The sequence below is a fragment of the Lepus europaeus genome, chromosome 13, assembly GCF_033115175.1.
Source record: "Lepus europaeus isolate LE1 chromosome 13, mLepTim1.pri, whole genome shotgun sequence".
NCBI classification, from domain to species: domain Eukaryota; kingdom Metazoa; phylum Chordata; class Mammalia; order Lagomorpha; family Leporidae; genus Lepus; species Lepus europaeus.
The window spans coordinates 33,651,712-33,664,521 of NC_084839.1; the positions used below are offsets into that span (position 1 = coordinate 33,651,712).

Below are 12,810 nucleotides of genomic sequence, written 5' to 3' on the forward strand. Positions count from 1 at the left end.
TCAAAAATTTACCTCCCAAATACCCAGTTCAGAATAACTGGGTTCTGTATTTCATGCGAAAGCTCATGGCTGAGCTTCTAACAACCACACTATTTTGCCACCTGAGGGCAGGACATAGCCTTCACATTTCCGTGTGTAGTAGCAGTGTGGTATCGTCCTTGTTATACATGCACACAGCATACTAAAAAGATGTACTTCAAACATTAAGATAATAAAATCAGTAAATTTCCCTGCTTTGTCACTCAAGTGATAGGAACTTTTTTTTTTAAACTGCAGTTATGTGCCAATGAAGAATATAGTGGCTTCCAGTGTAGCTTGGTGCTAGTTTATTTCTTTAAATCATTTATGCTGATGTCATCAGGGACAAAATGACATTCTGGTGTTACTAGGTCTGTAGCTCTGACCCTGCAGACTCATGAAAGTGTGTCAGGCACCTTTAGGTGTATGGCCACACTTTGAGAACAGCTGCACAGAAAAAAATTTGCTGGGTTACAAAAGAAAGAAAGGTCTTTTTTTTTTTTTTAATTTATTTATTCATCTGAAAGGCAGAGTTACAGAGAGGCAGAGAGAGAGGGATAGAGAAGAGAGGTCTTCCATCCACTGGTTCATTCCCCAAATGGCCACGACGGCCAGAGCTAGGTAGATCCGAAGCCAGGAACCAGGAGCTTCCTCTGGGTCCCCCATGCAGGTGCAGAGGCCCAAGTACTTGAACCATCTTCCACTCCATTCCCAGGCCATAGCAGAGAGCTGGATCAGAAGTGGAGCAGCCGAGGCTCGAACCAGCACCCATATGGGATGCCAGTACTGCAGGTGGCAGCTTTACCCGCTACACCACAAGAAAAGTCTTCAGAAAAATGGATTCTACTTATGCATTTAAATACTAACTACATTTGCAAAGAACTTATGTCATCACAGAATGTCTCTTGAGATATCTAATGCATTAACAAAATTTAGTCATTTGAGCTGTTATATACAATAATCTACCAACAAAACACTTATGGGGCCAGTGCTGTGGTGGAGCGGGTAAAGCTGTCGCCTGTAGTGCCGGCATGCCATGTGGGTGCCGGCTGAGTCCCGGCTGTTCCACTTCCAATCCTGCTTTCTGCTATGGCCTGGGAAAACAGTAGAAGATGGCTCTGAATGGGAAGACCCAGAGGAAGCTCCTGGCTCCTGGATTTGGATGGACACAGCTCTGGCTGTTTGGCCAATTGGGGAGTAAACCAGCGGATGGAAGAACTATCTTTCTCTCTCCCTCTCTCTCTCTCTCTGCCTCTCCTTCTCTCTCTCTGTAACTCTTAACTTCAAATAAATAAATAAATCTTAAAAAAAAAGAACACTTATTTATAAACCATGTACAGCATCTTAATTTTACATGCATATAAGTTAAGATTTTCTACAAGATGAACACCTCACAAGGAATCTTCCCCCAAGTGTGGAAATATTTAACTCCTATATTTATAATTTGTAAGAAAAATGAAGACTTCAAGGTGTTAAGTTCATGAAGGCCAAAAATGTACACACAAATGGATTAAAAGATAATGTGAAATTACTTTACCTTTTTGAGTTCCCAAAGACTTGTATTTTCAGCTCCACAGAACAAAGGGTTTCTACTGCATGGGTCATATGTATTTAACTGTTTGCCACCTACGAACAAAGATTAGTATTTCTAAAATGCTTCACTGCAAGCCCAAGAAGTCATTAAAACCAATACTATTAGAGCCGGCACTGTGGCACAGGTTAATCCTCCACCTGCAGCACTGACATCCCATATGGGCCCCAATTCTAGTCCCAGCTGCTCCTCCTCTGATCCGGCTTTCTGCTATGGCCTGGGAAAGCAGGAGAAGGTGGCCCAAGTCCCTGGGCCCCTGCACCCGCATAGGAGACCCAGAAGAAGCTCCTGGCTCCTGATTGGCCCAACTCCGGCCATTGTGACCATTTGGGGAGTGAACCAGCAGATAGAAGACCTTTCTCTCAGTCTCTAAGTCTACCTCTCAAATAAATAAATAAAATTAAAAAAAAAAAAAAAAAAAACCCGAAAAAAAAAAATACCTAACACTATTAATGTTCTCAGATACATCTAATTTTCAACATTTTTAGGCATCCTAGATTACAAACTCCAAGACCCTTCAAGAATTTATCCTGACATCCAAGCTAGCCTTTATTGTTGAATTAAGTCAATAGGATGTTTATCTGAAGTCCTAAAAGTACCCTTCAAAACTTCTTCCTTTTCCAGCAGTAAAAAAGGTACCTATTTCTGGGTCAAAGGGTCATAAATACTAAGATGGAAATAAACTGAAGATGGAAGAGGCTGAAAGTCTTTTGGAACTTTACAGTGTTCCAAATATTTATTGCTAAAGTGTGCTCATAAACTATTCTCACTCGGAACAGATTTTATATACCTTCATGTTTTCAGAAACTCAGAATAAAAGAAAATCAAAAGATTCTGAAGCCCATTAGGAGCTGTCTACCACACAGTGCATATGCTAGCTATCCTAGCAAGCATTCTCAGCTTTGTCTTCGGGCATCCAGTGAACTCTACTACAACTTTTTTGGCAGCTCTCAGACTTCTCTTCTGTACTTCACAGACAAACTGAAACTTGGAGATGAAATGGGTCTATTCCACATTTCTTGATTCTCAAGGCTGGTGTTCTTTATAGCCTCATATGAGGACGCTGCATTTTGAAGATGTCTTTTGGCTCTAAAGTTGACACAAATCACAATATATAACCAAATATTTCTGTTTAGAAATCAAATGTTGGCCAGCACCGTGGCTTAACAGGCTAATCCTCCACCTTGCGGCACCGGCACACCGGGTTCTAGTCCCGGTTGGGGCGCTGGATTCTATCCCGGTTGCCCCTCTTCCAGGCCAGCTCTCTGCTGTGGCCTGGGAAGGCAGTGGAGGATGGCCCAAGTCCTTGGGCCCTGCACCCGCATGGGAGACCAGGAGAAGCACCTGGCTCCTGGCTTCGGATCAGCGAGATGCGCCGGCCGCTGCAGCCATTGGAGGGTGAACCAACGGCAAAAAGTAAGACCTTTCTCTCTGTCTCTTTCTCACTATCCACTCTTCCTGTAAAAAAAAAAAAAAAAAAAAAAAAAAGAAATCAAATGTTGGTGTACACTATGTTTGGACATCTTCAGGTATTCCATGTTTGAGGTCTTACATTTAGAGGTAAAGACCAAGAAACCAAAATTGGTTCAAAGGTGTAAACTTTTATTTAGGGGCTGGCACTGTAGTGTAGCAGATAAAGCCAGATAGCACCAGCATCCCATATGGGTGCTGGTTTGAGTACTGGCTGCTCCATTTCCAATCCAGCTTCCTGCTAATGGCCTGGGAAAAGCAGTGGAGTATGGCCTAAGTGTTTGGGCCCCTACAACCCACATGGGATATCTGGTTAAAGCTCCTGGTCCCTGGCTTCAGAGACCCAGTGCTTAGCTGTCGCAACCATCTGCAGAGTGCACCAGCAGATGGAAGATCTCTTTTTCTGTCTCTCTCCATCTCTCTAAATCTTTCAAAATAAGTAAATTTTTAAAAAAAATTTCCTTCTGAGGTCTTTTTGATGAGAGCTCTCATTTTTAAGAAAACAGTGATTTTAAAAATGGAATAGTTTTAACTTGTATGATGATCAAAGAAGAAACAAATTCACTGGTTTAAAAATGCAACAGGATAATTTAAAGACTTAAACAAATAAACAAACAAACAAAACAAACCCTCACCTTTCAAATTATCAATGTGTACCCAGGAAGCAACTGCTGGTTTTTTGGTCTCTGTGTCACTTTCATACATATTTTCCTCTGTCTCAGCTTTCTTCACTGTATCTGCTTCTGTTTGTCTGTCTGCATCAGTGAATTTTTCTACGTCATCTTCATCTCTGATGTCAATAAAATTTTCTTCATCATCAGACTCCTAACAGAAAATGGTTTAATAAACCCCTGTTAAGCAGTTGGAAGTTGCAAAAAAGGTCTATATTCAATTTTGTGTTGCAAAGTTTCAAAGGCAATTAGATTTTTGCCAATTCTGGTGAAACATCAATAGATTATATTTAGCACGAGAGAAGATCACAAGCTTATTTCTAAACATGACAGGTTTTGAGTCAAGAAGCCCTGACTTATTACTTGAAACAATTAGCCCTCAAATTAATTTCTGATGTACTGTAAATAGACAGATACTATTTCCAGACAGATAGTTTCCATTTCACAATTGAGGAAACAGGCCTACCAGACCTACTACTCTGTAATCCTCCATAACTGTCTCATGTAACTTCAGTTCCTATTGTAGTAAAGTTCATTATCATTAGATGGGTCAAGTGCCATGTCCACCTAGTAAAACTGTATACCTGATACTAGGCTCCAAGCCTGTCTAACTCCAGAACTCAAATTCCTATATGTCCCAGTGATCTAAGCTATTGTCACTGAAGAAAAAACAAAAACAATCAGTATCTTTCAGCTAGTATAAGATATACTGGAGAGCCAGCACTGTGGCATAGTAGGTTAAGCCTCTGCCTGTGGCACCAGCATCCCATATGGGCACCAGTTTGAGTCCTAGTGCTCCATTCTTGATCCAGCTCCCTGCTGATGGTCTGGGAAAGCAGTAGAAGATGGCCAAGTGCTTGGGCCCCTGCACCTGCATGGGAGACCCAGAAGAAGTTCCTGGCTCTTGAATTCAGATCGGCTCAGCTCTAGCCATTGCAGCCATTTGGGGAGTGAACCATCGAATGGAAGACCTCTCTGTCTGTAACTATGCCTCTCAAATAAATAAATAAATCTGCTGGCGCCGTGGCTTAACAGGCTAAACCTCTGCCTTGCGGCGCCAGCACACGGGGTTCTAGTCCTGGTTGGGGCGCCAGATTCTATCCCAGTTGCCCCTCTTCCAGGCCAGCTCTCTGCTATGGCCCGGGAAGGCAGTGGAGGATGGCCCAAGTCCTTGGGCCCTGCACCCGCATGGGAGACCAGGAGAAGTACCTGGCTCCTGCCTTCAGATCAGCGAGATGCGCCAGCTGCAGCGGCCATTGGAGGGTGAACCAGCGGCAAAAAGGAAGACCTTTTTCTCTGTCTCTCTCTCTCACTAGCCACTCTGCCTGTCAAAATAAAATAAATAAATAAATCTTAAACAAACAAACATACCGGAGAATCATCTAGTTGACTTCTTAAACCTGGTTTTGCTTTGAGGATTTCAGATACAAGATATAAAGCTCCACATATGAATGGTGGCATCTGTGCACAGGTAATCTGAAGCAACCTCTTCACAAAAGCCTTTACCCGGCGCAACATGATGTCAGCTTTCAGAGATTTGTAGATCAGGTTAAGAAACATAGCTTGCTTGGAACACATCCTCAACCCTGGATCCAACATCTTCCTAATAAGGCAAAATCAAGATCGAATGTTTATTCATGAAATGTCTCTACAGCCAACAGTCACTACAAACTTCATCTTAGGGATAACTTTCCTGCTTGTTTTACAAAAGACCATTTCTACCCTAAGAGGTAAAAGGAGAGTCAATGATGAGAACAGAATAAATGCTGATGGTATGGGTGTTGGTAGGGTATGAAGAAGTGCCTCTTGCATGGTATGGTTTTTTTTCTCTTTACCAAGTGGTATTCTCTTCTCTAAACCCACAGGGCACAAACCTAATGGTCTAATTGTGAAACACATGCAGACCACCACCTGAAAAGTCACTCTAAAACTAAATAATGACAACAGACCTCTGAAAGCAGTGACCTTGATCTGGGCTTTTGTCTTTAATTACCTATTACTTGGATGAGCAGAGGCAGCCCTCACAAGCTCAAGTGAAGACCATATATGAATAGTAGAAAACTGTGAGGACTTCAGAGAATTTCTAATTCAACATACTCACTGGACAGCATTTCTTCCTACACGCATTACTTTCTGCCCAGAATGTTCTTCCCCAACTCTCTGCATGTCCACCATATCTAAAATTAACATTTCTACATTCCTGTCACTCCCATGTTTAGGTTCTTCAGTTTCCTACACGATTCCCTGCCTTTTCTCCCAAGAGCCAACAAAACAGGTGCTGTGCCTGTTATTTACTGTTGTAACCCAAGTGCTTGGCACTTAACAAGTGCTTATTACCCGTTAAATGAATAAATTAAATTTCCACAGTAAGTTGTTGGGTATTGCTCACTCTTAGTAGGAATCCAAACCAAATTTTGGATTACGTGTCTTGCAGGAAAATTCCTTCCTTATCCCCATTTCTCCCCATTAATTCTACCATTGACCTCTGAAGAACACAAAATAACCTAACTTCTACATGACAGTCTTTTGAATACTTGAATGTATATAACTATTATGTGTCCTCTTCTCCCCAAATCTTTCTTCTATAGACTGCTCAACTGTCATCTCATATAATTTCTATCCCAGATGCTGAATCTTAGAGATGTCTGAAGTGGTCTGAACCACCTTAGAATTGACAAAATCCTCCAGATTATTCTAATAACATGTGGAACCATTACTCCTTTTGTCCCAAGAACTTCCATGAACTGTTTCCCAATAATGCAGGTTGAATACTGAAATCCAAAACATTAAAAAAAATTATTTACTTATTTGAAAGGAAGAGAGAGAGAGAGAGGGAGTGAGTGAGGCCAGCGCCGCAGCTCAATAGGCTAATCCTCTGCCTTGCGGTTGGGGCGCTGGATTCTGTCCCGGTTGCCCCTCTTCCTGTCCAGCTCTCTGCTGTGGCCCGGGAGTGCAGTGGAGGATGGCCCAGGTCCTTGGGCCCTGCACCCGCATGGGAGACCAGGAGAGGCACCTGGCTCCTGGCTTCGGATCAGCGCGGTGCGCCAGCTGCAGCGTCCATTGGAGGGTGAATTAACAGAAAAGGAAGACCTTTCTCTCTGTCTCTCTCTCTCCCTCTCACTGTCTTATTTAACTCTGCCTCTCAAGTAAATAAATAAAATCTTTAAAAAAAAAAAAAAATCAGTAGCTTCCAAGACTCTCAAAAGTTAAACAAAAACAAACAAGGATTCCCAAGCTTCTATATTTTCAGCCTTGGAACTTTTCCAAACTTAAAAATGTCAAGTACCTATTACTTCAAAAACTCTGCAGACTCTTCAGAGTTGTGGAAATGCTCCTGAAGTTCTTTTTAGTGTCCCAGAGCAATCAATGCCACCAAACATCATGAACTCCAAAGCTAGTCTACCTGGATTTGGCTCCTCGCTTAATCTCTTAATATCTGTATCACCCTGCACAAATCACTGTACCTCAAACCAGACAGCTGTTGAGAGGATTAAATGAAAGAAATATGCACAAGTATAGCTGTCAGCATTTACACAGCATTTACTGTGTTAGGCACTGTTAAACACTGAACATACATAGGAAGATTATATAGGTTAACATGTACATTAACTCATCATTCATTACGGTCCCAATTTTGTCATTTACTAGCTGCATAGCCTTAGACAATTTTCATATTAACTATAAGAGGTGCTTTCCTTTCCATTTTACAAATACATTGAGGCACAATAAAATGCAATTAACTATATCTATGAATAGGTTTTTTTTTTTAAGGATTTATTTATTTACTTGAAATGCAGAGTTACAGAGAAAAGGAAGGCAGAGACAGAGAGAGAAAGAGGGAGACAGAGAGATCTTCTATCTACTGGTTCACTCCCCGAATGGCTCTAATGGTCAGGGCTGGGCTAGTCCGAAGCCAGGAGTCAGGAGCTTCTTCCACGTCTCCCTTGTAGGTGCAGGGGCCCAAACACTTGGACCACCTTCTGCTGCTTTCCCAGGTACATTAGCAGATAGCTGGATTGGAAGTGGAACAGCTGGGACGTGAACTGGTGCCCATATGGGATGCTGGTGCTACAGGGGGCAGTTTACCTGCTACACCACAATGCCCGCCTCTACCAATAGGTTTTTTTTTTTTTTTATATAAGATTATTTATTTGACAGGCAGAGTTACAGACAGTGAGAGAGAGAGAGAGAGAGAGAGAGAGGTCTTCCCTCTGTTGGTTCACTCCCCAAATGGCCGCTATGGCCGGCGCTGTGCTGATCCGAAGCCAGGAGCCAGGCACTTCCTCCTGGTCTCCCATGCAGGTGCAGGGCCCAAGCACTTGGGCCATCCTCCACTGCCTTCCTGGGGCCACAGCAGAGAGCTGGACTGGAAGAGGAGCAACCGGGACTAAAACCTGGTGCCCATATGGGATGCCGGCACCGCAGGAGGAGGATTAGCCAAGTGAGCCACAGCGCCGGGCCCTACCAATAGGGTTTTTAAAGAGGATTAAGTAACTTGCTCAAAGCTACATAGCAAACTCATGGCCAGGACTCAAACCAAGCTGATGGTTTAAGTCTAAGATACTATCTACTACTTTACATTTTCTCACATGCTACAGATATGTACATTATATAAGTGAATTACAAGGAAATAAATTCTTGAACATAACTTGTTGGTGTACTTGAATAGTTCTGAAGGGTTTGCACATTGCTCAAAAATATCATACTTCAATGGCTGAGTTACTACTGCCATGTTCAGCAAATAAAATCTTAACCTCCCTGTTAAACTGCAACCTCCAACACTCTGCATCTGACATAACTGGTAAATGCTTCGAGGGGGTGGGACTTTTGTTCAGCTGTCACATCCTGAGCATGTGGCACATGGGCAGCCCAGGGAAGCATCAAAATATGCTTGCTGAATGAATTACTAAATGGCTGTGTGAAGGACAGGAGGGAGGAGATACAGAAATGAGGATACAGAAGCTTCACTTACACCTGCACATCTATTTTACTTAGCATTCCAGAAGATTTAAAATAGAGCAAGAAGTTAACTTTGAATATTAGGTGGCATGGATACTTTTTGGAATTTCAACAGCTTCTCAAAATAGAAAACAATGTATTCAAACCATCTAATATAGTTTGTGTTCATCAAGGAAACAAAGATCAAGTTACTTAATGTTGGTGAGTAGCAAGTTGCTAAGAAGGGTCTGAAATCAGTTTTCAAGCTTTTTCTCTTGCCCCACAGAGGGTCACTGCATGTCCTATACTCGATTAAGTTTTCCTTCACATTCATATATTGGAATGCTTAGTGCTTACCTGTATAATGCTGTGTAATATCGATCTGATATTGTCTGCTGAGAGTTCATCACTTGGAAAAGCAGCATTAAAGCCTGCACACTGGTGTTAAAATTCACAACATGCAGCACTTTAAACAGCGTGTCAATCTGCTCCCTCACTTTATCATCACCAGCCTGGGCATAAGGGTATGCCCTATTCACACCTGTTAAAAGGGCACTAAGCATCTTTGACTCAATATCTTTTTTCTTGACATAAGTCCGAAAAAAACAAAAATAAAGAGTTATTAATTTGCTAGCCAAATCACTTTCTTCATGGGAGAGGGCCATTTGATTTAAAAAACAAATTGCGTAATATTGAGCTTTGGTGCTGATATTTGAGCGAAACAGTAGCCTTTCTACTTCACCACACACAACTCCTTTCATATTGGGATGTTTACAAAGTAAAGTCTCTAACAGATGGGAGGCTTTTGTGGCTATTCTGTTCTGAGGATCTCCCAGTTTATTTACCACCTGCACAAGTAGAGCCTTTTCTTCCTCCGGCTTGTTACAAAGCAGCTCATGTGCTGCTAGAAGGGCTCGAGTTTTAGTGGTTACTAAGGAATCGTGACTTAAAGTTTCTAAAACCTGCACAAATTCAGCTACTAAGTGTTTCAGCTGGTGTTCAAAATACCATAATATCAGTCTTCTATCTCTTGAGTCCTTGTTGCCACTGGACAGCAGTTCTAGTTTGCTGAAAGGACGCTGGCTGAAAATGCGGAGCTTCCGACTGTCCGGTAAAAGGTCTGTAATGAGTAGCTCTTTGAACGTATCCAAAGCCATGAGGCATTGCTGTTTGCTGCCCTTCTTCTTAACAAGGTTCACCAGAGTTTCTACAAACTCTAGCGTGTGAACAGCATCCTCCTGAATAAGGAGAATCATGGCTGCCATTCTGTCACCTAGCGTCCCTGATGACACAATTACCTTCATCCAGGTAGAAGAGCCTCCCTTTTGATTATTTGTTTTACTTTTGAATAAGTTGATTTCATGCTCATACAGCTTCTGAGCCAGGGTTTTGTACTTGGACACAACATCCCGAGGCTGGGGTTCCAAAGAATATTCATTGCTATACTCCAGATCATACCACTTGCCTTCAGGCTTAATTAACAATGTCTGTCTCTCAGAAAACTCAAAGATGTCCTGTTGTTTTTCTTTCTTTACTTTTGGTGTGGTACTTTTGTTCTCATGAGAACATTCTGGTTTATTCTTATTTTTTACCTTACTGATGGATGTCTTTTCACTTTGGGTTGGATTTTGCTTTTTATTATCAACTTTAGATACTTTCACTTCTCTTTTGCTGGTACTTTCTTTTTCAACTGGTGCATCTTCTTCAATGAAAGATTTTGCATACTTGGCCAAACTAAGATTTTGAATAAATGCTTCCAATTCACCCTGCTGAAGGTCATCAATTGTTCCTTTTTTGCCTCCATCCACCACTTCTTCATTCTCATCCAAAGTAGCCAGCATAAGGTAATCTTGCTGCACAAAAACATAAAGTTAAAACTATATTTTAAGAAAACCCAACAGTTTCTTTTAAATCAATGAAATTGAATTATGGTAATACTTGGGCTGCCGCTCTACTCCCAAACAAATACTTCATGGATGAAAGGTTTAAATGCAAAAATAAAGCCATAAAATAAAGGAAGAAAGCACCACATAACTAACAAAATAATTTCAGTACAGGGAAAGCATTTTCATATTTGACATGAGGGCCCACAAAGCAAAGGATCTATATGTTCATCATTTTCTCACACACAAAAGGGACAGAAAAATCAAAAGGTAAATATAAAAAATACTAGCTACTCCTATCAAATTTGGCTTAACATGAAAGTTCCTAAACATCAATAAGAAAGTGAGAAACAGAGGCAAGTGTTATGGTACAGGGCATAAAGCAGCTGTCTGAGATGCCTATTTCCCAAACCGGAGTGCCTGGGATCAAACCCTGCCTCCTATTCTGATCCAGCTTCAAGCTAATGCACCTGGGATAAGCAGTTGATGTCCCAAGTCACCCACCTGGGAGACCTGGCTTGCATTCCGGCTCCTTGCTCAAGCTTGGCCTAACTCTGGCTATCATGGGCATTTGGGGACTGAACCAGGAGATGCAAGATCTCTTTCTGTCTCTCACTTTCCATTTGTCATTGTCTTTCTAATAAACATTTCTTAAAAAAAAAAAAAAAGTGACAACCCAATGGAAAAATATATAGAGATGAACAGTTCGTAGGAAAAAACTGTTCTAAAAAACTACAAAAAATTTCCAGTTATCCAATTGAAACAATGCTACATAAAAATTATGACAGGTGGTTAGGGGGAGGGGGTGGGAGGAAAGGGTACTTTCATACATGGATGATATGAGTGTAAACTGGTACAACCTCTAAAGAGGTCAGTTTACCAACTTCAGAGCATACACATCCTTTGATCCAGTGGTTTCATTTCTACAAATTTAGATCACACATACCCCTAGAAATGGGGGGAAATATGCTTAACATTATTCACTATAGTATTACTTAAAATAACAAAAAGACTGGCAACAACTTAAAATCCACAATAAATGGCTGGTTAGATGCAAAATATGGGTAGCTCTATGCACCATGGTACTATCTGTGTAAAAGACAACACATATATATATTACATATGTAACTGTGTATTTGCTTGGAGAGGTATAGAATATCCATAGAAGATAAAAAATGCACTTGCAGAAATAAGTGTTCCCCAGAAGGGAATTGCCTATTTAGAGATAAGTGGGAAAGGAGGCTTTTCACCACATAACTCTTTCCTCCTATAATTTTTGTTTCCTGTTTCTATATCACCTACTAAAACATTATATATAACCCAAGTCCACAGCACACTGTGTAGGCTGCATTGGTCCTGCCTCTAACCTGCCTTCACTCACAAGAGTATAAAAAAAAAAAAGGCCAAATCTTATCATGTATTTGCTTAAACATCTCGAAAAGATTTCGCAGCAAATTTACAGCAAAAGCCGGCCCTCTTACTCCTGAGCCTATTTGTTGCTACTCTCCTTACCTCACCCTGCTTCAGCTAAGCGCATCTGCACCGCTCAGGGGTCAGGTCAGGCAGTCCCGCCTCCCTGCATTCGCTGTGCCACCTGACTAGACTGCACGCTACTTCTCCTTTAGGTTCTTGCTAAAACACCTCGGTGATGCGGCCCCGATCAAGTCATTTCAAACGGTACCGTCCGTCCTCTCTCATCCTTCTGGTTCACTCTTAAGAGGGCACGAGCACGAACAGAAACGACCATCCCTGGCGTTGAAAACATGCCGCGAGGTCAGGACCGGGGGAAGTCCGTTCTCTCCGACCAGATGAAGTGACGGATGTTTCACGTCAACAGAATGGGAGGATAGTCCACTACCCGAAAAAGGCGTAAAAGATCAACCTGAAGGTTTCGATTTGTAAAAGGCAGTGGAGAGAAGTGTTGGGAATGCGACAAGCACATTCCGCGGCTGGGTGGTCCAGGATTCCTTTCCCTCTCGGCGCGAGCGGTGGGCTTTCCCCGGCCCCAGTCCCCCTTCCCCTGGGGCCCTCCGGCCCTTACTTTGGTGCCTCCGAGCCGTAACACCTCCTCCAGGGTGAACCCATCCTCGGCTTCTCCGCTATCATCCTCCTCCTCTTCGTCAGGATCGGCCACTGCTTCCTCCCGGCGCCACGGCCGCTTGGCATGGAACTCCAAACGCGCCTTGGGGGCGGCCATCACCAACGCGCCGCGCACGCAAGCGCCACAGCTCACTTCCGC

At 42.4% G+C, this 12,810-nt stretch overlaps 1 protein-coding gene across 1 annotated transcript in view; it reads right to left on the reverse strand.

Moving 5' to 3' along the window:
• CEBPZ (CCAAT enhancer binding protein zeta) overlaps positions 1–12,797 on the reverse strand; it is a 22,303-nt gene extending 9,506 nt beyond the window's left edge. Inside the window, exons 1-5 of the mRNA XM_062209266.1 lie at positions 12,613–12,797; positions 9,046–10,541; positions 5,122–5,353; positions 3,715–3,904; positions 1,556–1,644 (exon numbers count right to left, since the gene is read on the reverse strand). Coding sequence (XP_062065250.1) covers positions 1,556–1,644; positions 3,715–3,904; positions 5,122–5,353; positions 9,046–10,541; positions 12,613–12,768 — 2,163 coding nt within the window. The 5' untranslated portion in view covers positions 12,769–12,797. The remainder of the gene's footprint in view (positions 1–1,555; positions 1,645–3,714; positions 3,905–5,121; positions 5,354–9,045; positions 10,542–12,612) is intronic.
• Positions 12,798–12,810: the final 13 nt, after the last annotated feature.